The sequence below is a fragment of the Loxodonta africana genome, chromosome 3, assembly GCF_030014295.1.
Source record: "Loxodonta africana isolate mLoxAfr1 chromosome 3, mLoxAfr1.hap2, whole genome shotgun sequence".
Classification (NCBI taxonomy): domain Eukaryota; kingdom Metazoa; phylum Chordata; class Mammalia; order Proboscidea; family Elephantidae; genus Loxodonta; species Loxodonta africana.
In genome coordinates, this window is record NC_087344.1 from 210050018 (window position 1) to 210076661 (window position 26644).

Genomic DNA, 26644 nt, shown 5'->3' on the forward strand with positions numbered 1-26644 from the left:
AAATTATTTTGAAAGTATCTGAGTAGTTAATCACAAAAATGTATTTTAATTCTAACTTCTTAAAAATAAGCGATTTCAGATAAGTTAAAATATATTTCAAAGTAATCTTATAATTTCAAGTCTTTCTAGTTTACTATGAGTATATTCATTTACTGCTTGTACTAAAGTGTACCCAAAGCAAATTTCCTCAGCCCGTAGAATGTATTCCTTTAAATACCTATTAAAATCTCTTTTTTAAAGCTTTTCTCAGTTTCATGGACTTATCACCCATTATAAAATTGGAGCTCTATGCATGAATATCATTGATCATGAATTGAAAAGACATGAGCTTTGGCAAGAAGAACTTTCTAAGAAGAAGAAAGCTGATATCCTTTAAGAATGGAATTTCACCCCGTTGTTGCCTCTTGCTATCATTTGGATAAATGGGATGGTTTTGTTGTTATTTTTATTTGCCATTCAGATTACTTGGAAACAGGCAAGACACTTTGTGTGTTGAAGGTTAAGATAAAGATAGAAAATGTCAGAATGAATGTAGTTGGACATATGATTTTGTTCACAATTTTGATTAGTTAGGTAGCAGGAGCAAACAGTGGTGGGTGTGCCTACCTGGGTTGGTGAGTCCCTGAGTGGCTTTACCATTTGTCCCCTGAGATCCGTTGGTTAGCTAAAGCCTGGCTCACCACGGATGCTTTTTGTTCAGTACATCTCTCTGAGTACTAGAGTGACTTTGCTTAGAGTGGACATAAATTTGGTGATGAACCTAATTTTAAGTTGTTTTTCTAATTAAGTGCAAAAATACTTTCTTAATAAATACAAATTGGAGAGCCCTAGGAGATGATAGAACCTATAAAAGGAACCTTAGAAATTAACCTGTCTTGCAATCAGGAATCTTTTCTGCAACATTCCTGGGCGATGGTTATATAGGCTCTTCTCTAATAGTGTAACTGCTTAGTGATTCAGCCCATTTTGTGGTTTGGGCTTCTACTTACTATAATTGTCTTTTGTTTAGTGAACCAGAGTCCATTTTTTGGTAACTTCTATCCCTTTGTTCTAGCCTTCCACACTGAAGCAGTATAGAATAAAGACATTCTCTTCAGTATCACAGTTCTCATATTTGAAGATATTTATCACATTACCTCTACAAATACAACTCCTCTCGACTGAATGCCCTGGCTTATTCATACCTGTGTTTGTGTGACACGTGTATGACTCCTCTCGACTGAATGCCCTGGCTTATTCATACCTGTCCTTGTGTGACGTGTGTATAACTCCTCTCGACTGAATGCCCTGGCTTATTCATACCTGTGTTTGTGTGACACACGTATGACTCCTCTCAACTTAATGCCCTGGCTTGTTCATACCTGTCCTTGTGTGATGTGTGTATAACTCCTCTCGACTGAATGCCCTGGCTTATTCATACCTGTCCTTGTGTGACGTGTGTATAACTCCTCTCAACTGAATGCCCTGGCTTATTCATACCTGTGTTTGTGTGACACACGTATGACTCCTCTCGACTTAATGCCCTGGCTTGTTCATACCTGTCCTTGTGTGACGTGTATAACACCTCTCAACTGAATGCCCTGGCTTATTCATACCTGTCCTTGTGTGACGTGTGTATAACTCCTCTCAACTGAATACCCTGACTTATTCATACCTGTCTTAGTGTGACATGCGTATAACTCCTCTCGACTGAATGCCCTGGCTTATTCGTACCTGTCCTTGTGTAATGTGTCCCAGATTAACAAGCATGCTGGTTCCTTCCCTTTGAACCTGGAATTTACTGGTGTCTTTTAAAAAGTGAAAACGTTATTTCTGTCGTACAAAGTATCATACGTTTCATACCTTCCCTTAGTGGAAAAAGTGGGCAATATTCTTAGATTAACTTTGGCCTCCAGAGAATCCTTAAGACTTGAATTTTATCTCCACTGTGCTATATGGATTAATGCTGAGCATTCTGTACAGGATCTCTCAAGGTTTTATAATTGTCACTTGGAATCCCCAAAACACTGTAAAAATGCACCTCCCCCCAACTTTGAATTTTCTTAATTAGGATCTCAACAGGTTTGAAAATTTTCTATGTTTGCCGTAAGGTTCTTGCATCTAGATTGGTATTGACCTGAACTACTAGGATAGCTCAATAACCTTGGAGACTTGAGATCAGTCCTGGAGTCCCAACCCTGAATGGTTCAGTGTAACCAAAATTTAGTTAAATAGGAGAGGAAGGGAGAGGACCAGTACTGGGACTTTTTATTGATTGTTAATTTACAACGCTTCCTTTGTGATTATGATTGGTGACAGAACTGGTATTTCAGGACATGTTGTATTTCTGTCAGACACCACTGACTGTAAGATACACTATTGTTTATGAACTCCTAAGGAAAGAATGCTTCCAGTTAAACAGGGACACGTCGTGGATTATAAGATGCATCCCAATTTTGCAGTGGGGAAAATGTGTCTTAGGATCAGCGGGTTGTGACCATTAAGGAGATATAAAAATTACCTTTCAGGATTCTGGCCCTTTTTCCTGAAATAATGTACTATTTTACTAAGCCCTAAGTTTCCTTCTATTTTGATGCAAATATTCCTTCTATTTTGATGCAAATAACATTCTAGAAGGTCGACTGCTTGACTCATTTTCTGGGGTTATTTTTAAGTGCTTGGGGATTCTGAGGAAACCCTAGTGGTATAGTGGTTAAGTGCTACAGCTGCTAACGAAAAGGTTAACAGTTCAAATCCGCCAGGCGCTCCTTGGAAACTCTACGGGGCAGGTCTAGTCTGTCCTATAGGGTCGCTATGAGCCGAAATCTACTCGACAACAGTGGGTTTGGTTTTTTTGGCTTTTTGGGGATTCTGAAGTCAAACTAAAGGGACCGGTTATTTCTACAAGCCCAGGGGACTATTTTGGAGTATAAGATAAGCTTTTTAAAATTTGTCTACATGTAATTCTAGGATCCTTCTTTTGGAATCCGTGGTCTGAAGAGGGTGATAAAAAGCTTTAGATCTAGCCTGCGCCCTTTAAATATTCTGGGCATCTGTCTGAAGACGAATCCAGTATTTTATTATGTAATTTACTTGTTAAGGATCCATGGATCCATTTGATAATCTGTTGAAAGTTCTAGACTTGTATACCTACATAAAATATTTGTGTGCAATTTCTGAGGATTCAAGTACTTGGTGAAGGTCAGAAGTGTGCACACTGTGACTCTGAGGGTATGTTTGAACCCTAGGCTATGATGTCGTCTTATACCACAGTTATTGTGCAGACAACAACATTTTAGTAGAAATAAACTATAAAAAAAAAAAAATTTTTTTTTTTTTTTAGAGAAAACAATGGAGTAAAGTTGCATATAAAATTTAATAGTGTTGTCTGTCATAATATTTTTCAGTAAGTTTTTTCTTTGCTTCAGTGAGTACATATAATCCTTAACTTAGGTTGTTTACTTGATGAAGACCCTGAAAACCAAACCTTGAGAAAGGATTATGAAAAAACATTTAAAAAATACCAGGGGCTTGTGGTAAAACAGGAACAGCTTTTACGAGGTATGAATTCTTATACTATTAGAAATGCAACTGATTACTCTAAAAACATTTATTTTGTTCTAGTTTTATCATTGCAGTAAAATACCAGAATAACTGAAAGTTCTATAAGTTTTAATATGCTACAAGTTCCTCTGTCTTTAGCTTGAGGAACAATGTTTTAAATTTAATTCCATTGTCTTTCCACCGAAGTACTCTATTCAGGTCTTAAATGTATATGTATTTATAATGTTTTTACTTAGAGAAGATTTTTTAATCCAATTTTTGGCCTTTTCAATAAGAATCCTGTTTTCTGCAAATCTTAACTTACTTGTCTTATATAATAAAGTGAATATTTTTGTTACTTTCCTTGGAAATTGATATGAATGTTTTCAAAATGTATCTTTTTAATATATTTTTTTTAATGTTTTCAAAATGTATCTTTTTTAATAGGAAATTTTTTATTGAGAGATTTCAGTTGTATGGTTTCTAGGTCACTAAGGTACAAAATCTTATGATGGTCAGTGAGAATGATGTGGGGCTTTTAAGTGTGCAAATCAGTTTCTCATTTGCAGGTGGTTATTGATTTTCAGTTCATTGGCCCTTTGTACACTGAAAACTATAAAACATTACTGAAAGAAATTAAAGAAATAAATGGAAGGGTATTCTGTGCTCATGGATCAGAAGACCCAATATTGTGAAGATGTCAGTACCCCTAAAGTAATTTACAGACTCAGTACAATACTGATCAAACTGCCAATAACCTTCTTTGCAGAAATGGAAAAGCGAATCCTCAGATTTATATGGAACTGTAAGGGGCCCCAAATAGCCAAAGCAATTTCGAAAAAGAACAAAGTAGGACAACTCACACTTCCTGATCTCAAGGCATATTATAAAGCCGCACTAATCAAAATAGTCTCATATTAGTATAGTAATAGAGAGATAAACCAATGGAATAGAACTGAGAGTCCAGCAATAAACCCACACACTTATGGTCTGTTGATCTTCAATAAGGGTACTAAATCCATCCAATGGGGAAAGAATAGTCTGTTTAATAAGTAGTGCTGAGACAACTGGATTTCCAAAACATAAGCATGTACCTGGACCCATACCTCACACCATATACAAAAACTAACTCAGAATGGATCAACAACCTAAACGTAAGATTTCGAAACCACAGAACTCTTAGAAGAAAACATACAGGTAGTGCTTCGGGATCTAGTTTACAGCAATGAATTCTTAGATATGACACTGAAAACACAAGCAATAGTAGATGAAAGATAAATGAGAATTCATCAAAGTTTAAAATTTTGTTCATGAAAGATGTTTATTGACAAAGTGAAGAGACAACCTATAGATTGGGGGAAAAATTTTGGAAATCATATTTATCTGATAAAAGTTTATTATCCAGAACATATAAAGAACCCCTACAACTTAACAACGGAAGGACAAACAACACAATCAAAAAATGGGCAAAGTACCTGAATAGACATTTCACCAAAGAAGAGATACAAAAGGCCAATAAGCACATGCAAAGATGCTCAACATCATTAGTCATTAGGGAAATTAAAATCAAAACCACGATAAGATATCACTTCACACCCACTAAGATGGCTGTGATTAAAAAAACGGAAAACAGTAGGTGTTGGTGAAGGAAGATGTGGAAAAATTGGAACCCTTATCCGTTGCTGGTGGGATTGTAAAATGGTACAGCCACTGTGGAACACAGTCTGATAGTTCCTCAAAAACTTAAACGGAATTATACAATCTAGCAGTTCCACTTCTAGGTGTATACCCAAAAGAATTTAAAGCAGGAACAGAAACATACATGTACACCAGAATTCATTGCAGCAGTATTCACAGTAGCCAAAAGATGGAAACAACCTAAACGTCCGTTAACAGATGAAGTGGTACTTACATACAATGGAATCTTACCCAACCATAAAGAGAAATGAAGCCATGATGTATGTTACAGCATGGATGAACCTTGAAAATGCCTTGCTGAATGAAATAAGTCAGCCACAAAAGGGCAAATATTGCATGATTCCACTTAAGTATGTAGAATAAGCAAGTGTACACAGACCTAAGATTATTAGTGATTACCATAGGTGTGCAGGACAGAGGAAGAAAGAGGGACTGGTTGCGGAGGGGACACTGAGCTTCTGTTCAGGGTGATGGAAAAGTTCAGAGCCAGATCATGGTGATGGTCACTCAATATGATGAACACAGTACATACTGCCAAGCTGTATAGTGAAGAATGTTGAAATGACAAATTTCTTGTTATGTATATGTTTACCACAAATTACAAAGAGAAACTTTAAGCTTTGTTCCTAGTCATATACTTTATGCAAATATTTTTTGCTTTCTTTTTTTAGTGATTTTATTGAGATATAATTGATATACAGGAAGATGCACATATTTAAAGTGTACAACTTAATAAGTTTTGACATATGTGAAAACACATGAAACCAACACCATAATCAAGATAAAGAACATATCCATCACCTCCAAAAGCCTCCTCATGCCTCGTTGTAATTCCTCCATTTTCTCGTTCCTCCCCACTCACCCTAAGGGAACCACTGATTTGCTTTCTGTCACTTTAGTTTACGTTTTATATGAATGGAATTATGTGGTATATGTTGTTTTTTGCCTGGCTTCTTTCACTAGGTGTAATTAGAGATTCAGCCATCTTGTATCAGTAGTTCATTACTTTTTATTATTGAGTGATATTTCTTTGTACTTGTTCATCTGTTGATAGTATTTGGGGATGCTTCCAATTTTTGACAATGAGGAATAAAGCTGCTGTGAACATTTATGTGCGATCTTTGTGTGGATATGTGCTTTCTTTTCTCTTGGTTAAATACCTGTTATGGAATGGCCGGGCCATAGGATAGGTATGTTTTTAACTTTATAAGAAACTGCCTAACGGTTTTCTACAGTGGTTTTACCCTTTTACATTCCCATCATCAATGTATGAAGTTTCAATTGTTTCATATCCTTGGTAACACTTGGTATGGTTAATCTTATTCTAAAGGTTATGTAGTGATACCTTCTGTGGTTTTGATTTGTATTTTCATAATGACTAATAGTGACCCCATGAGTCAGAACTGACTCAGTGACAACAGGTTTGGGTTTGGTTTTAATGACTAATGATGTTGAATAAGTTTTCATGTGCTTATCTGTCATTTCTATGTCTTTGTTGAAGTGTCTGTTCAAATCTTTTGCCCATTTTTAATTGGAAATTTATTGAGTTTTGAGAGTTCATGTTGGATACAGATATGTGATTTGCAAATATTTTTTCCCATTTTGGCTTATCTTTTCATTCACCTAACAGTATCTTTCAAGGAACAGAAGTTTTTAATTTTTATAGCATCTAATTTACTAATTTTGTCTTTTATGGTTCATGCTTTTGGTATTTAAGAAATCCTTCCCTAATTGAAGGTTACAAAGACCTTTTCTTGAGTTTTCTTTTACTACTTTTATAATTTTAGGTTTTCATTAAGGTTTATATTACATTGTGAGTTAATATTTGTATATGATGTAAGAATGAATCTAAGTTCTTTTTTTTTTTTTTTTGCATTTGGATATCAAATTTTCCTGTACTATTTGTTAAAGGACTATCCTTTATCCAGTGAATTGTCTTACATATTTGTCAAAATCATTTATCCATGTGAGTGTGGGCTTACTTCTAGACTCTCTAATCTGTTCTGTTCTGATCTACTTATATATCTTGATGCCGATAGCACAATATCTTGATTACTGTAGCTTTATATAAAATATTGAAATCAGGTAATGTTAGTCTTTCAACTTATATTTTCAAATTTTTGGCTATTCTCTTACATTTCGATATGAACTTTCTAAATAACTAATTTCTACAAAAAAAATATTGCTGAATGTTTGATTGGGATTGCATTGAATCTATAGATCAGTTTGGCAGAATTGACATCTTACCATATTGAATCTTCTGACTCACAAGAAAGGTTTATTTATTTCAGTCTTTTTAAATTTCAATAGCTATCCGAAAAGTTGGTGGTTTGAACCCACCAGCTGCTTTGTGGGGAAAAGACCTGACGATCTGTTTCTGTAAAGATTGTTGTTGTTGTTATGTGCCATCAAGTCAATTCCAACTCACAGCGACCCTATTCGTAACAGAACAAAGCACTGCCTGATTCTGTGCCATCCTCACAGTCGTTATTAAGCTCGAGCCCATTGTTGTACTGTGTCAGTCTATCTCTCTGAGAGTCTTCCTTTTTTATCCACCGACTTTCCACTTTACCAAGCATCATGTCCTCCAAGGACTGATCCCTCCTGACAACATGTCCAAAGTATGCGAGACATAGTCTCATCACCTTGCCTCTAAAGAGCATTCTGGCTGTACCACTTCTAAGACAGATTTGTTCCTTCTTTTGGCAATCCATAGTATAGTCAGTATTCGTCACCAGCACCATAATTCAAAGGCATCAGTTCTTCGGTCTTCCTTATTCATTGTCCAGCTTTTGCATGCATATGAGGCAATTGAAAACACCATGGCTTGGGTTAGGCAAACCTTAGTCTTCAGGGTAACATGTTTGCTTTTTAACACTTTAAAGAACTCTTTTGCAGCAGATTTGCCAATGCAATGCGTCTTTTGATTTCTTAGCTGCTGGTTCAATGAGTGTTGATTGTGGATCCAAGTAAAATGAAATCCTTGACAACTTCAACCTTTTCTCCATTTATCATGACGTTGTTTATTGGTCCAGTTGTGAGGATTTTTGTTTTCTTTATGTTGAGGTGTAATCCATAGCGAAAGCTGTAATCTTTGATCTTCATCAGTAGGTACTTCAAGTCCTTTTCACTTTCAGCCAGCAAGGTTGTGTTATCTACATAATGCAGGTTGTTAATGAGTCCTCCTGTAATCCTGATGCCCCATTCTTCTTCATATGACATACACCTTTCCTGACTTTAAACCATGCAGAATCCCTTTATTCTGTTCGAACAACTGCCTCTTGATCTATATGCAGATTCCTCAAGAGCACGATTAAGTGTTCTGGAATTCCCATTCTTCGCAATATTATCCATAATTTGCTATGACCCACACAGTCGAATGCCTTTGCATAGTCAACAAAACACAGGTAAACATCTTTCTGGTATTCTCTGCTTTCAGCCACGATCCATCTGACATCAGCAGTGATATCCCTGGTTCCATGTCCTCTTCTGAATACGGCTTGAATTTCTGGCAGTTCCCAGTTGATGAATGATCTTCAGCAAAATTTTACTTGCATGTGATATTAATGATACTGTTCAATAATTTCTGTATTCAGTTGGATCACCTTTCTTTGGAATGGGCATAAATATGCATCTCTTCCAGTTGATTGCCCAGGGAGCTGTATTCCAAATTTCTTGGCATAAAGAGCTCTTCCAGCTCTGCAACAGTTTGTTGAAACATCTTGATTGGTATTCTGTCAATTCCTGGAGCCTTGTTTTTCACCAGTGCATTCAGTGTAGCTCGGACCTCTTCCTTTAGTACTATTGGTTCCTAATCATATGCTGCCTCCTGAAATGGTTGCATGTTGACCACTTCTTTTTGGTATAGGGACTCTTTGTATTCCTTCCATCTGTTTTTGATGCTTCCTGCATGGTTTAATATTTTCCCCATAGAATCCTTCACTATTGGACCTTAGGACTTGAATTACAGTCTGGCAAACCCTTTGGGACAGTTCTGCTCTGTCATATAGGGTTGCTATGAGTTAGAATCAACAGAACAGAACACAACAGCAACAACATGGCAAGGTTTTATTGTTTTCAGTGTACAGGTCTTTCCCATCTTCTGTCAGTTTTGTTCCCATGCATTTCATATTTTTTTTTTTATGGCTGTTGTAAATGCTATCTTTAAAAAAAAATTTTAATCTCTGATTGTTCATTGCCAGTATATAGAAATACAATTGAATTTTGTATTGGCCTTGCATCCTGTTACATTGGTAGTAACTTTTATAGATTCTGTCATATTTTCTACATTGATGACGGTCTTGTCTGCAAGTAAAGACAATTCGCTTCATGTTTTCACATCTGGGTGGCTTTTATTTATTTTTCTTGCCTATTTTTTTTTTTTTAATTGCGCTGTCTAGAACACGCGGTGCAATGTTGAGTAGAAGCAATGCAAGTAAACCTTCTTGTCTAGTTCCTTATCATTTAGCATTAAGTATGCTGCTGAGCATAGGTTTTCATAGATACCCTTTATGAGGTGAAGGAGGTTTCCATCTGTTCTTAATTTCCTGAGGGTTTTTATCAGGGCGAATGTTGGATTTGGTTCAGTGTGTTTTCTGCATCTATTAAAAGGATCATGTGGTTTTCTTTTTAGTTTGTTAATTGTTTATATGGTTAATATAATCAATTGCTTTTGTAATATTAAATCAGCTTTGCATTCCTGGGTTAAAATCTGCTTGTATTATCCGTTTTATATCCATTATGTATTATTGGCTTTAATTTCCTAAAATCTTTTAAAATTTTTTGCATCTCTGTGTATGGGGATATTGGTCTATAGTTTTCTCGTAAGCTCTAATTTTTTTTTTTTTCTTTACCTGGTTTTGGTATCAGGGCAATGCTAACCTCATAGAATGAGGTGGGAAGTGTTCCCTCCTCTTCAGTTTTCTGGGAGAGTTTGTGAAAAATTTGTATTTTTTTCTTTAAATGTTTGCTAGAATGTGCCAGTAAAGCCATTAGAGCCCTAGAGTTCTCTTTATGGGAAAGTTCTTAACTACAAATTCAGTGTCTTTTGTAGGCAGAGGACTATTCAAGTAGTTTTTTTTTTTTTTCCTTGAATGAGTGTTAATAGCTTGTAAGACACAAGCTAAAGGAACTTGTGTATTTTTCATTGTTCTACATTAATATTTCCTTATCATCCTTTTAACACCTGTATCTGTAATGATGTAACTGGTCTTAGTCTTGAAATTGATAATTTGTGCCTTCCCCCTAATCAGTCTGTTTGGAGGTGTATCAATTTTATTGATCTTTTTTTTCTCATAGAACCAACGTTGGTATCATTGATTTTCTCTATTTTTGTTTTCTATTTCACTGATATTTGCTCTGATTTTTATTATTTATTCAGCTTACATGTAGTTTCTTAAGGCAAAGATGAAATCATTGATTCAGGATTTTTTTTTCTCTAATAAAGATGGTTAATACCATGCATTTCTTTTCAAGCACTGCTTTCGCAGCATCTCACAGATTCTGTTGTTTTCATTTTAATTCAGTTCAAAATACTTTCTGATTGCTCTTTTTGTTTCTTCTTTGACCCATAGGTTATTTAGAAGGCAGTTATTTTATTTACAAATATTTGGAGACTTTCCAGGCATCTTTGTGTTATTGATACTTAATTCAATGCCATTTTCATCAGAGAAAATACTTCTATAACTTGAATCCCCCTAAATTTATTGAGACTTGTTTTATAGTCCAGAATATAGTCCCTCTTAGAAAACGTTGTGTGTACATACTTGAAAAGAATGTTTATTCTGCTTCTGCTGGTGTTTTCTATAAATCCCACGAGGTAAAGTTAGTGATATACAAGTCTTTATATCCTTGCTGATTTTCTTTGTACCTGTTCTATCAATTATTGAGAGAGGAACATTGAAATCCCTGACTGTAACTGCGGATTTGTCTATTTCTTCTTGCAGTTCTATCAGTTTTTGCTCCATGTATTTTGAAGCTCTGTTATTGGGGATTCATGTAGGAACATAAATTGTAACGTCTTCTTGATGAATTGACCTTGTTTTTATTATGATATGACCTTCATTATCTCTGGAATATTCTTAGCTCTGAAATCTACTTTTCTTGTGACTGGTGTTTTAACATGGTGCGTATTTGTCCATCCTTTTACTTTTAACTTGTGTCTTTAAAGTTTTTCTTATAAAAAGCATATATTTGATTCTTGCTTTTTTTTTTTTTTTTGTCTTTACCTTTTTCTTCTTTGTCTTCTTTGAGATTGAGGTATTTTTTATTTATCTCCATTGTTGGCTCAACTGTAACTCTTTTATGATCTTAATGGTGCTTTAGGGTTTATAGTATCCGTCTTTAACTTGTTTTAAGTTCAGTGTGCCTTCAAGTGCTATTTCTACAACTTCACATGTAGTGTGAGAACTTTACAATAATTTACATTTATTTCTCCACTCCCTGAATATTTCTTATACGTTTTATATCCTCAGGGCATCATTATTATTTTTATATAATCATTTTTATTTTGAAGATATTTGAATAATAAGAAAATAATCTTACCTGTTATAGCTCCACATTTCTGCCTGGTGTTATTTTCTCTTTGTCTGATGGACTTCCTTTAGTATTTCTTATAGGACATAGTTGTTGGTGATGAATTATTTTTTTCTTTTGTATGTCAGAAAAAGTCTTTTTTGAAGATAATTTTCATTGGATATAGAATTCTAGCTCAACAGCTTTTTTCGTTTTCTGTTATGTAGATGTAACTCTACTGTCCTCTTGCTTACATAGTTTTTGGTGAGAAATCTGGTGTTCTTTGTTGCTCTGCATGTAAGATACCATTTTTCTTTTCACTGCTTTTAAGATTCTTTCTTTAATGCTTGTTTTGAGCAATTTGATTATCATTTGTCTTGGTACTGCTTTCTTCATGTTTCATGTTCTTGGGGTTTGGTTAGCATATTATAATTGTGGGTTTATAGTTTTCATAAATTTGGATATTTTTTCAGTTATTGTTTTCAGAGACTCCAATTACATGTATACTAGGGCACTTAAGGTTTGTCTACAGCTCAGTGGTATTCTTTACATTTTTGCTATTTTTTTCCTCTATGTCTTTAATTTTAGACAGTTTATATTGTTATGTCTTCAAATTCACTAATCTTCAATATATAAACTTCTCCTAATTCCATCTAGTATGCAGCCTCAGACATTGTAGTTTTTATTGTTAGAAGTTCAGTTTGAGGGTTTTTTTTTTTATCCTCCAAGTCTGTACTTCCCTTTTTGAATATCTGGAATGCAATTATAATAACTGTTCTAATGGTCCTCTGTGCTAATTCTGAACTCTGTCAGTTCTGGGTCAGTTTCACTTGGTTGATATTTCTTCTCCTTATGGGTCGTGTATTCCTGCTTATTTGAATGACTGATAATCTTTGATTGGATACCAGACATTGAAATTTATATTGTTAGACATTGGATATTTTATTGTTTCTATGAATATTTTTGAGCTTTGTTCTCAGACACTGTTAAATTAACTGGGAACAGTTTTATGCTTTTGACTCTTGCTCTTAAGATTTGTTAGTCTGGATGTAAACAGCTTAGTCTGGGGGTAATTATTCCCCACTACTGAGGCTGGACCTTTCAGAATACTCTGAATTAGGAGATTTCCAGTCTGGCTGGTGGAAACAGGCATTATGTGCAGTCCAGCCCTGTGTAAGGATCATGTATTATTGCCTTCTAATTCTCTCATTTTGTTCTATCCCAGCCTCATTTATATTTCTGACACATGAGCACCAGTCAGTACTCTGTTCAGTACTCAAGGAATACCTCTGCAGAACTCCACAGTTCTCTTTGTTCATTTCTCTCCTCTCCAGCACTCTGTTCTGTCAATTCTAGCCACATCAGCTTTCCTGGACTCTGAGCTCCAACTCCTCAACTGCGGAAGTCTGTCAGTTCCGCCTGAGTTCTCCCTTCCTGTCCCATGGCCTGGAACCTCTCTCAGGGTGGCAGTCTGGGGCAATTATAAGGCTGTCTCATTTCTTCCTTGTCTCTCAGGGCTCGCTGTCTTCATTGCCTGATGCCAGTTTTGTCAAAGCCTTTCTTTCATGTGCTTTTGTCCTTTCTTTTTGCTTTTTTTTTGGTCTGTTTCAGGTTAGTGTTTAATAATCTGGTTCATACCATTCTATCTTGGCTGCTAGCAAAAGTCTACTATACATTTTTCTGAACACAATTTAAGACCTTTCAGTAGTGCCTTTCATGAAAAGTCAGCATAATGCAGTAGTATAAATGGGTGAACTTTGAACTCTGATGGGCTTGAATTTTAACTCTCCCACTTACTAGCTGTGTGTCCTAGGACAAGTTAACTTTTCTGAATCTAGGATTCTCCATCTGTAAGATGTTTTATAATACTTCCTGCCTCATAAGATTGTTTTAGAATTAAAATGATTTATTATTTATATATCAACTAGTATAGTGCCTGGCATACAAGAGTGTGTTGCATTAGATATATATAATAATAATATATAACTAAAATTAAAAATAAAAATCCATAATAAGCAATATGAATTGCCTTTCCATCTCATATATATGTTATGTAAATAAATTTAACATTTATGTGTGTATATATGCATGTATTTCTCTATGTCTTTTGTAAAAGTTTAGAGATGGCTTACAAGAATACATGAAGTGAAATACTAAAATAATGAGTAAAATCAAGACCATAGTGAGCAAAAAGGTTATGTTAACCATAGTAGCCTGCATAATTCTGGGAAAAACCTTTCAAATTTAACTCTGAAGTTTCCTGTCTCTCAAGGAAAAATGGAGAATTGTCTGTTAGTTTTTAGTGTCCTCAGATTTAGCTCCGTGCTGTGGAGTGTAGCTCTGTTAACACAGCAGCCCTTAGTGGTCGCAGTTTTATGACACCTTACATTGTTTTCTGCTGCTCCCTGCCTACCTGTTCTTTATTTGCTGACTTACCTACCTTTAATTACTGATGATTGCTGCTAAGCCCTAAACTCTAAGATGGTAGGAATTACTGTTTAATACTGGTGATTGTCTCTTTCTCAGCATAATATCGTTTTATATATATTACATTTTGTGATACACAGTTTATTATATCACTCGAAATAAATATAGGGATATTGGTAGTTCTGTGGTACAATTCTCACCTTCCATGTGGGAGACCCAGGTTTGGTGTCCTGGCCAGTGTACTTCATGCGTAGCAACCTCCCGTCTGTCAATGGGGGCTTGTGTGTTGCTATAATACTGAACAGGTTTTGGTGGAGCTCCCAGACTAAGCAGACTAGGAAGAAAGACTCGCCAATCTACTTCTGAAAATCAGCCAGTGAAAACCCTATGGATCGCAACAGTTTACGCCTGAGCTGCATTTTGTTCTGTTGTGCGTAGAACCGCCACGAGTTGGGGGCTAACTCAACAGCAGTTAATGACAACAATGAAATAATTACTAACCAGTTAAGATTTTAAAAGTAATATAAGACAGTACCTTTTTTGAACTATATTTCTTACCTAGTGAATAGAAATCATCTTTCTAATTGTTGATTCACTATTCCAATCACCTAACTCTCGACTGTTTTACTTTTCTAGTTGCTCTTTATTTACTTCTGAATCTCGCTGAAGATACTCGTACAGAACTGAAGATGAGGAACAAAAACATAGTTCACATGCTGGTGAAGGCTCTTGATCGGGACAATTTCGAGCTGCTTATTCTGGTTGTGTCATTCTTGAAGAAACTCAGCATATTTATGGAGAATAAAAATGATATGGTAACTTATACAACCCCTTCTTGCACCACTCCATGCTATACATTTTCAAGCTAGAATATCTTGCCAATAAACTAAGCATATTATCTGCTTTCTGAATAATTCTCAGTGAGGATTTTGCAATAGCAATTACTCACTCTAAGTGGCTTCAATAGGAAATGTAGTCTATGTTAGTTAACTATTTCATATAACTGAAGCTTTGTGGATAAAACCCTTTTCCTAGTACATTGGATGGAACGGACCTTGCCATATTAAACTTAATGTATAGAAAGTAATTTAAACTTATGGTTGTAATTCAGGGTCATCTAGCCTTATTATTTTCCTCTAAACTATTTTGCTTGCTGGACTTTTGATGTTAGCTTGTAGAATTACAGTTTGGCCCAATCACTTTCTATCACCTACTGTTCCAATCAGCAACCACAACCTGTAGATTCTACTTTTCTAATATCTCTTGAGAGTATCCTTTTTTCTATAATTAATACCAGTGCCATTGTATTAATTCAGCCCCTCGTCATTTCTTTGTTTTTATTTGACTTTAGATGAAGGTTTACAGAACAAACTAACTTCTCATTAAACAGTTAGTACACATATTGTTTTATGACATTGGTTAACAACCCCACGACATGTCAACACTCTCCCTTCTCAACCTTGGGTTCCGCATTACCAGCTTTCCTGTCCTATCCTGCTTTCTAATCCTTGTCCCTGGGCTGGTACGCCCCTTTAGTCTCATTTTATTTTATGGGCCTGTCTAATTTTTGCCTAAAGAGTGAACCTCAGGAGTGACTTTATTATTGAGGTAAAAGGTTGTTCGGGGACCATACTCTTAGGGTTTCTTCAGTCTCTTTCAGGCCAGTAAGTCTGGTCTTTTTTTGTGAGTTAGTATTTTGTTCTACATTTTTCTCCAGCTCTGTCCAGGACCTTCTATTGTGATTCCTATCAGAGCAGTCAGTGGTGGTAGCCGGGCACCATCTAGTTGTGCTGGACTCAGTCTAGTGGAGGCCATGGTAGTTGTGGTCCATTAGTCTTTTGGATTAATCTTCCCCTTGTGTCTTTAGTTTTCGTTCTCCCTTGCTGAGAAGGTTTGAGATCAGTGGAGTATCTTAGATGGCTGCTCACAGGCTTTTAACACCCTGCTGCTCCTCACCCATGTAGAATGTAGAATATTTTCTTTATAAGCTATGTTATGTCAGTTGAGCTAGATGTTCCCCAAGACCATGCTCCCCACAGCCCTCAGCCCAGCAGTTTGGCCCTTCAGGGAGTTTGGATGTATCTGTAGAGCTTCCATGACCTTGCCTTGTACAAGTTATCTTGGCTTCCCCAGTATTGTGTACCATCTTAACCTTCCCCGAAGTTACCACTTACCTATTGTCTATTTAGTGTTTTTCCATCCCCAGTCCTCCCCTCCCTTGCAGCCATCAAAGATTGTTTCTTTTTGTTTGTAAACCTTTTCATGAGTTTTTGTAGTAGTGGTTTCATAAAATATTTGTCCTTTTGCGATTGACTTACTTCACTCTGCATAATGCCCTCCAAATTCATCCATGTTGTGAGACTGCTTCGCAAGTTGATCATTGTTCTTTTTTTGTTGCATAGTACTCCATTGTGCGTATGTACCATGTTTTGTTTATCCATTTATCTGTTAATGGGTATCTAGGTTGTTTCCATCATTTTGCTATTATGAATAATACTGAAATGGACATGGGTTTGTCCATATATCTGTTTGTGTGATGGCTCTTATTTCTCTAGGATACACTTCTAGGAGGAGGATTGCTGGACCGTACAGTATTTCTATCTCTAGCTTTCTAAGGAAGAGCCATATTGTTTTCCAAAATGGTTGTACAATTTTCCATTCCGACCAGCAGTGCATAAGAGTTCCAATCTCCCTGCAGCCTCTTAAATGCTTGTTATTTTCTGTTTTTTTGATTTGTGTCAGCAATGCTGGGGTGAGAAGGTATCTCATTGTGGTTTTGATTTGCATTTCTCTCATGGCTAGTGATCGACAGCATTTCCTCGTGTGTCTGTTGGCCACTTGAATGTCTTCTTTTTTGAAGTTTCTGTTCATTTCCTTTGTCCATTTTTTAATTGGATTATTTGTGTTTTTGTTGTAGAAGTGTTGGATTTTCTTGCATATTTTAGAGCTTAGACCTTTGTTGGATTTATCATAGCCAACAATTTTTTCCCAGTCCGTGGGTTCTCTTTTTACTCTTTTGGTGAAGTCTTTTCATGAGCATGTTTGTTTTTAGAAGATCCCAGTTATCCAGTTTAACTTCTGGAGTTTGTGTGTTGTTAGTTATGGTTTGTATCCTGTTAATGCCATGTATTAAGGCCTCTAGCATTGATCCTGTTTTTTCTTCTATGGTCTTTATACTTTTTGGTTTTATATTTAGGTCTTTGATCCATTTTGAATTAGTTTTTGTGTAGGGTGTGAGCTATGGGTCCTGTTTCATTGTTTTTGCAGATGGACGTCCAGTTTTGCTGGCACCATTTGTTAAAAAGACTGCCTTTTCCCCATTTGATGGACTTTGGGCCTTTGTTGAAGATCAGGTGACTGTAGGTGAATAGAATTACATCTGGGTTCTCAATTCTGTTTCATTGGTCAATGTGTCTGTTGTTTTACCAGTACCAGGCTCTTTTGAGTACCGTAGCTGTATAGTAGGTTCTGAGGTCGGATAGTGCAAGTCCTCCTACTTCCTTCTTCTTCAGTAGTGCTTTACTTATCTGTAAGAATAAAGTTAATGATTAGTTTTTTCATCTCTTTAAAGAATGTTGTTGGTATTCGGATCGGAATTGTATTGTATTTGTAGATTGCTTTGGGTAGAATTGTCATTTTCATAGCATTGAGTTTACCTATCCATGAGCATGGTATGTTTTTCCATTTATGTGAATCTCTGTTGATTTCTTGCAGTAGTGTTTTGTCATTTTCTTTGTATGAGTCTTTTACATCCCTGGTTAGGTTTATTCCTAAGTATTTTATTTTTTTGGTATTGTTTTCCTGATTTCCTTTATGTCATTCTCTTTATTGGTGTACAGTAATCCAACTGATTTTTGTATGTTTATCTTGTATCCTACAGCTCTCCTGAGTCTTTCTATTAGTTTCAGTAGTTTCCTTGTAGAGTCTTTTAGGTTAATTATGTATAGTATCATATCATCCACAAGTAGTGACTGTTTTACTTCTTCATCACCAATTTGGATGCCCATTATTTCTTTTTCTTGCATTATTGCTCTAGCTAGGACTTCAGCACAATGTTAAATAGCAGTGGTGATAAAGGACATCCTTGTCTTGTTCCAGTTCTCAAGGAGAATGTTTTCAGCCTCTCTCCATTAAGAATGATGTTGGTTGTTGATTTTGTATAAACCAAAAAAAAAACCCATTGGCATGGAGTCAATTTCGACTTATAGCCACCCTATAGGACAGAGTAGAACTGTCCGCTAGAGTTTCCAAGGAGCACCTCGTGGATTCGAACTGCCAACCTTTTAGTTAGCAGCCATAGCTCTTAACCACTATGCCACCAGGGTTTCCAGATTTTGTATAGATGCCTTTTTATTATGTTGAGGATTTCCCTTCTATAGCTATTTTATTGAGAGTTTTTATTAGAATGGTTGTTGGAGTTTGTTGAATGTCTTTTCTGTGTCGATTGAGATGATCCTGTGATTGTTTTGTTTATGTGGTGGATTACGTTGATTGATTTCCTGATATGGAACCATCCTTGCATACCTGGTATGAATCCTCCGTGGTCATGGTGTATTATTTTTATGTGATGCTGAATTCTATTGTTTAGAATTTTGTTGAGAACGTTTACATCTATATTCATGAGAGATACTGGTCTGCAATTTTCTTTTTTTGTGGTGTCTTTGCCTTGTTTTGGTATCAGGGTTATGCTGGCTTCATAGAATGAATTTCGTTTCCTTTTATATGTTCTGAAGTAGTTTGGGTAGTACTGATGCAAGCTTTTCTGTGAATGTTTGGTAGAATTCTTCAGTGAAGCCCTGCATGCCAGGGCTTATTTTTGTTGGGAGTTTTTTTTTTTTTTTTTTTTTCAATTGCCTTTTCAATCTCTTCTTGTTTTGGGTCTGTTCAGATTTCCAACATCATTTTGTGTTAGTTTGGGTAGGTAGTGTGTTCCTAAAAATTTGTCCTTTTTCTCTAGGTTTTCAAATTTGTTGGAGTATAGTTTTTCATAGTACTCTGTTATGATTTTTTTTTTATTTCTGTCGAGTCTGTTGTAATGTCCCCCATTTCATTTCTTATTTAGGTTGTTTGTATCCTCTCCTTTTTTCTTTTGTGAATTTCGCCAGCCGTTTGTTGATTTTGTTGATCCTTTCAAACACCAACTTTTGGCTTTGTTGATTCTTTCTATTGTTTTTCTATTCTGTATTTCATTTATTTCTGCTCTGATCTTTATTATTTTCTTTCTTCTGGTAGCTGCAGACTTCTGTTCTCTGTTTGTTCGAGTTGTGTAGCTAAAGTGTTATTTTTGTCCCTTTCTCTTTTGATGTGTGTGTCTATTGCTATAAATTGACCTCTGAGCACAGCCTTTGCTGTGTCCCAAGGTTTTGGTATGATGTGTTTTCATTCTTGTATGATTCTAGGATTTGTGTGTGTGTGTGTGTGCGTGCGTGCGTGCGCTTTAGGTGAAAGTTTACAGCTGAAGTTAATTTCTCATACAAAAAGTTACACACACATTGTTACATGACCCTAGTCACAATCCCTATAATGAGACAGCACACTCCTCCTTTCCACCCCAGGTTTCCCATGTCCATTCAACCAGCTCTTATTGCTTTCTGCCTTCTCAACCTACCTCCAGACAGGAGCTGCCAATTTAGGCTCATGTATCTACTTGAACTAAGAAGCACACTCCTCACGAGTATTATTTTATATTTTATAATCCAGCCTAATCTTTGTTGGGAGACTTGGCTTCAGGAATGGTTTTAGTTCTGGGTTAACAGAGAGTCCAGGGGCCGTGGCTTTAGGGGTTCCTCTGATCTTCATCAGACCATTAACTCAGGTCCTTTTACATGCGTTTGAGTTCTGCACCCCACTTTTCTCCTGCTTTGCCAGAGACTCTCTGTTGTGTTCCCTGTCAGGATGGTCATTGGTGACAGCCAGGCACCATCTAGTTCTGGTCTTAGGCTGATGGAGTCTCTGGTTTATGTGGCCGTTTTGTCTTTTGGATAATATTTTCCTTGTGTATTTGGTGTTCTTCATTCTCCTTTGGTCCCGATGGGTTGAGACCAATTGATGCATCTTAGATGGCTGCTTGCAAGCTTTTAAGACCCCAGACACCACTCACCAAAGCGGGATGCAGAACATTTTCTAAATTAACTTTGTTATGCCAGTTGACGTAGATGTTCCCCAAAACTGTGGTCCCCAGACCCCCACCCCTGCCACTCTGCTCCTCGAAGGGTGTGGTTGTGTTCAGGAAACTTCTTAGGTTTTGGTTTAGTCCTGTTACGCTGACTTCCCCTATATTGTATGTTGTCCTTACCTTCACCTAAAAAAATTCTTGTCTGCTGTATAGTTAGTGAATTCTCCTGTCCCGCCCTCCCCACCTTCGTAACCATCAAAGAATGTTTTCTTCTGTGTTTAAACCTTCTCTTGAATTCTTATAATAGTGTTCTCATATAATATTTGTCCTTTCACGACTGATTTCACTCAGCGTAATGCCTTCCAGATTCATCCATGTGGTAAGATGCTTTGCGGATTCATCATTGTTCTTTATTATTGCACTGTATTCCATTGTGTGTATATACCGTAATTTGTTTATCCATTCGTTTATCCTGGGCACCCAGGTTGTTTCCATTTTTTTGCTATTGTGAACAGTGCTGCCGTGAACATGGGCATGCATGTATCTGTTCATGTGACAGCTTTTTTTTCTCTAGGATATGTTTCAACAAGTAGAATTGCAGGATCCTGTGATACTTGTATTTCTCATTTTTTTAGAAAGCGCCAAAAGGTTTTCCAAAGTGGTTTTACCATTTACATTCCCACCAGTGTATAAGTGTTCCAGTCTCTCCACAACCTCTCCACATTTATTATTTTGTATTTTCTGGATTAATGCTACCCTTGTTGGGATGAGATGGCATCTCATTGTAGTTTTTATTTGCATTTCTCTAATGGCTAATGATTGTGAGCATTTCCTCGTGTGTCTGTTAGCTGCCTGAATGTCTTATTTGGTAAAGTGCCTGTTCATATCCTGTGCCCACTTTTTAGCTGGATTGTGTTTTTGTTGTTGAGGTTTTCCAGTATCTTCTAGATTTTATAGATTAGACCGTGATTGGATATGTAATAGCCAAAAATTTTTTTCCCAGTCTGTAGATTCTCTTTTTACTCTTTGAGTGAAGCCTTTTGATCAGCATAAGTATTTGGTTTTTAGGAGCTCCACGTTATTGTTTCGTTTCTTTCCTGGTATTCGTGCAGTTTCAGTTACGTTTTTTATTCTGTTTATGCCATGTATTAGGGCTCTTAGCATTGCCCCTATTTTTATTTCCATGACCTTTTTTATTTTAGGTTTATATTTAGGTCTTTGATTCATTTTGAGTTAGGTTGTATACATGGTGTAAGGTATGGGTCTTGTTTCTTTTTTTTTTTTTTTTGCAGGTGGATACCCAGTTATGCCAGCACCATTTGTTAAAGAAACTATCTTTTGTCCATTTAATGGATTTGGGCTTTTGTCAAATATCAGCTGCTCATAGGAGGATGAATTTACGTCTGGATTCTCAATTCTGTTCCATTGGTCTATGTATGTGTTGTTGTACCAGTACCAGGCTGTTTTGACTACTGTGGCAGTAAAATAGATTCTAAAATCAAGTAGTGTGAGGCCTCCCCCTTTTCTTCTTCTTCAATAATGCTTTACTTATCCAGGGTCTTTCCCCTTTCCAAATGAAGTTGGTGCTTTGTTTCTCCACCTCATTAAAAAATGTTGTTAGAATTTAGATTGAGATTGCATTGTATCTGTAGATCAATTTGGTCAAAATCGACATTTTCACTATGTTTAGTCTTCCAGTCCATGAACGAGGCATATTTTTCCACTTATGTAGGTCTCTTTCAGTTTCTTGCAATAGCGTCTTGTAGTTTTCTTTGTATAGGTCCTTTATGACTCTGGTTAGATTTATTCCTGCGTATTTTATCTTCTTAGGGGCTATTGTAAATGGTATTCATTTGGTAATTTCCTCTTCGAAGTTCACTTTGTTGGTGTAGAGGAATCCAACAGATTTTGTATGTTTATCTTGTATCCTGATTCTTTGCTGAAATCTTTCTAGTAGTTCCAGTAGTGTTCTTGTGGATTCTTTGGGGTTTTCTGTGTATAAGATCATGCATCTGCAAATAGAGATACTTTTACTTCTTCCTTACCAATTGGGATGACCTTTAGTTCTTTCTCTTGTCTTATTGCTCTGCATAGGACCTCCAGTACAGTGTTGAATAAGAATGGTAGTAAAGGGCATCCTTGACCGCTTCCCGTTCTCAAGGGGAATGTTTTCAGACTCTCTCCACTTAGGATGACGTTGGCTGTCGGCTTTGTATGCTGTTGTTGTTAGGTGCCATCAAACGAAACACTGCCCAGTCCTGCACCATGCTCACAATCATTGTTATGCTTGAGCCCATTATTGTAGCCGCTATGTCAATCCGTCTCATTGAGGATCTTCCACTTTTCTGCTGACCGTAGCAAGTGTGTCCGATGTATGTAAGACGCAGCCTCGCCATCCTTGCTTCTAAGGAGCATTTTGATTGTACTTCTTATGAGACAGATTTGTTCGTTCTTTTCACAGTCCGTTGTATATTGAATATTCTTTGCAAACACCACAGTTCGAAGGTGTCAGTTCTTCGGTGTTTCTTATTCTTTGTTCAGCTTTTGCATACATATGATGTGATTGAAAATACCATGGCTTGGGCAGGCAAACCTTAGTCTTGAAGGCGACATCTTTGCTTTGCAACACTTTAAAGAGGTCCTTTCTGGCAGATTTGCCCAATGCAATGCATCTTTTGATTTCTCGGCTGCTGCTTCCCTGGATGTTGATTGTGGATACAAGTAAAATGAAATCCTTAACCATTTCAGTCTTTTCTCTGTTTATCATGATTTTGCTATTGGTCCAGTTGTGAGGATTTTTGTTTTCTTTATGTTGAGGTATAATCCATACTAAAGGCTGTGATCTTTGATTTTCACTAAGTGCTTCAAGTCCTCTTCACTTTCAGCAGCGAGGTTATGTCATCTGTGTAATGCTGGTAATGAGTCTTCCTCCAATCCTAATACCCCATTTTTCTTCATATAGTGCAACTTCTCAAATTATTTCCTCAACATACAGATTGAATAGATATGGTGAGAGGATACAACCCTGACCCCCACCTTTCCTGACTTTAAACCAATCAGTATCCCCTTGTTCTGTCTGAACAACTGCCTCTTGGTCTCTGTAAGGTTCCTCATGAGCACAATTCAGTGTTCTGGAATTCCCATTCTTCACAGTTATCCATAATTTGTTATGATCCACACAGTTGAATGCCTTTGCAAAGTCAATAAAATATCAGTAAACATCCTTCTGGTATTTTCTGCTTTTGGCCGGGATCCACCTGACATTAGCAATGATATCCCTGGTTCTATGTCCTTTTCTGAATCCAGACTGAGTTTCTGGCAGTTCCCTGTCAGTATACTGCTGCAGACGCTTTTGAATGATCTTTAGCCAAATTTTGCTTGTATGTTATGTTAATGATATTGTTCTATAATTTCCGCATTTTGGTTGGAGCACCTTTCTTGGAAATAGTCATAAATATGGATCTCTTGCAGTCGGTTGGCCATGTAGCTATCTTCAGAATTTCTTGGCATAGACAAATGAGCACTTCTGTCAATTCTTGGAACCTTGTTTTTTGCCTATGCCTTCAGTGCAGCTTGGACTTCTTCCTTCAGTACCATTGGCTTCTGATCATGTGCTACCTCTTGAAATGGTGGAACATTGACCAGTTGTTTTTGGTATCAGGCCTTCATGTACTCCTTCCGTCTTCTTTCGATGCTTCCTGTGTTGTGTAATATTTTCGCCCGTAGAATCCTTCACTATTGCGTTTCAAGACTTGAATTTTTTTCTTCAGTTCTTTCAGCTTCAGAAATGCCAAGCATGTTCTTCCCTTTTGGTTTTCTGTTTCCACCTCTTTGCACATGTCATTATAAGACTTTACATTGTCTTCTTGAGCTGCCCTTTGAAATCTTCTGTTCAGCTGTCTTACTTCATTTCTTCCTGTTGCTTTAGCTGCTCTACATTCAAGAGCATTTTTCAGAGTCTCTTCTGACATCCATTTTGGCCTTTTCCTTCTTTCCTGTCTTTTTAATGACTTCTTGATTTCTTCACATATTATGTCCTTGCACAACTCACCTGGTCTTCAATCATTAGTGTTCAACCTGTCAAATCTATTCTTGAGATGGTGTCTAAATTCAAGTGGGATATACTCAAGGTCATACTTTGGCTCTTGTGGATTTGTTCTAATTTTCTTCACTTTCAACTTGAACTTGCATAGCAGCAGTTGGTGGTCTGTTCCACATTTAGCCCCTGGCCTCGTTCTGACTGATGTTATGGAGCTTTTCCATTGTCTCTTTCTACAGATGTCGTCAATTTGATTCCTGTGTATTCCACCCAGCGAGGTCCGTGTATATAGTAGTTGTTTATTTCGGTGAAGAAAGGTATTTGCAGTGAAGAATTTGTTGGTCTTGCAAAATTCTATCATGCACTCTGGCATCGTTTCTATCCCCAAGGCCATATTTTCCAACTGCCGATCCTTCTTCTTAGTTTCCAACTTTTGCCTTCCAATCACCAGTAATTATCAATGCATCCTGATTTCATGTTCATTCAATTCCAGACTGCAGAAGCTAGTAAAAATCTTTAATTTCTTCATCTTTGTCCTTAATGGTTGGCATGTAAATTTGAATAATAGTCATATTAACTGATCTTCCTTGTAGGCTAATGGAAATTTTCTCTTCACTGACAGCATTGTACTTCAGGATAGATCTTGAAATGTTCTTTTTGACTATGAATGCAGTGCCATTCCTCTTCAAGTTGTCATTCCTGGCATTGTAGACCATACAATTATGTGATTCAGAATGGCCTATACCAGTCCATTTCAGTTCACTAATGCCTAGAATATCGATCTTAATGTGTTCCATTTCATTTTCAATGATTTCCAGTTTTTCTAGATTCATACTTCTACATTCCATGTTCTAATTATTATTGGATGTTCACAGCCTTTTACTCTCATTTTGAGTCATGCCACATCATTAAATGAAGCTCCTGAAGGCTTGACTCCATTCACATCATTAAGGTTGACTCTACCTTGAGAAGGCAGCTCTTCCCTAGTCGTCTTTTGAGTCCCTTCCAACCAGGGGGATCATCTTTCAGCAGTATGTCAGACAGTGTTCCGCTGCTGTTTATAAGATTTTCACTGTTTTTTTTAATTCTTTTCAGAAGTAGATTGCTGGGTCCTTCTTCCTAGTCTTTCTTAGCCTAGAAGCTCAGCTGAAACTTGTCCACCATGGGTGACCCTGCTGGTATCTGAATACCGGTGGCATAGCTTCCAGCATCACAGCAACATGCAAGCCCCTACAGTAGGACAGAGTGACAGACACGTAGGGGTGGCTTTGTATAAGTGCCATTATTATGTTGAGGAATTCACCTTCTATTCCTATTTTGCTTTGAGTTTTTATCATAAATGGGTGTTGGACTTTGCTGTAGGAATTTTTTAATTCTATCTTTGATTTCTTCTGTTACTCAGTGATTTTTAAGCAGGATGTTATTCAGTTTCCATGCAATTTTTTTTTTCTTGCTTTTCCTGTTGTTAATTTCTACTTTGATGGCATTGTGGTTAGAGAAGATACTTTGTATTATTTTGCTGTTTTGGATTTTGTTGAGAGTTGCTCTGTGGCCTAAGATGTGGTCTTCTGGAGAATGTTCCATGTGCATTGGAAAAGAATGTGTACTTTGCAGCTGTTGGATGGAGTGTTCTGTATATGTCTATGAATTCTAGTTGGCTGACTGGCCTTTAGATCTTTTATATCTCTGTTGAGTTTCTTTCTTGATGTTCTGTCCTTTGCCGAGAGTGGTGGGTTGAAGTCTCCTAGTATTACTGTTTAACTATCAATTTCTCTTTTTGTTGCTGTTAGTTTGTTTTATGAATTTTGGAGCCCTGTAATTGGGTGTGTAGGTATTTATTGTGGTTATGTCTTCATGATAAATCATCCCTTTAATCATTATATAATTCCCTTCTCTGACTTTCATGGTGAGTTTTGTTTTAAAGTCTATTTTGTCTGAGATTAGTGTTGCCACTCCTGCTTTTTTGGTAGCTGTTTAGTTGATATATATTTTTCTTTTTTCTAAACAGTATATTGATGTATCCTATTTTTTTAATCCATTCTGTCACTCTCTGTCTCTTTATGGGTGCATTTAGGCCATTTACGTTCAGTGTAGTTATTGATGTGAGCTTATTGCTGTTGTTTTGTAGGGTTTTTTTGTTTGTTTTGTTTTGCTGGCATTTTCTTTGTTCCTCTTTCTTGTGTTCATGGATTTTTTTTTTCATTTCTTTTGTTTTTGTAGATTTTGTTTTTACTGAGACTTTGTTTTTCTTTATTTTGTTGAATAGGTTTGTTAACTTTCCTTGTGGTTACCTTGGAATTTTCCGTTATCTTCCTAAGTTTGAACTAGTC

The 26644-nt window shown here is 36.6% G+C and overlaps 1 protein-coding gene across 2 annotated transcripts in view; it reads left to right on the top strand.

Moving 5' to 3' along the window:
* The window catches only part of KIFAP3 (kinesin associated protein 3), a 257782-nt gene that overhangs the window by 49569 nt on the left and 181569 nt on the right, over positions 1-26644 (top strand). For both annotated transcript variants that reach the window (XM_010594968.2, XM_010594969.3), the window contains exons 7-9: positions 241-365; positions 3442-3540; positions 14797-14975. In XM_010594968.2, coding sequence (XP_010593270.1) covers positions 241-365; positions 3442-3540; positions 14797-14975 — 403 coding nt within the window. The remainder of the gene's footprint in view (positions 1-240; positions 366-3441; positions 3541-14796; positions 14976-26644) is intronic.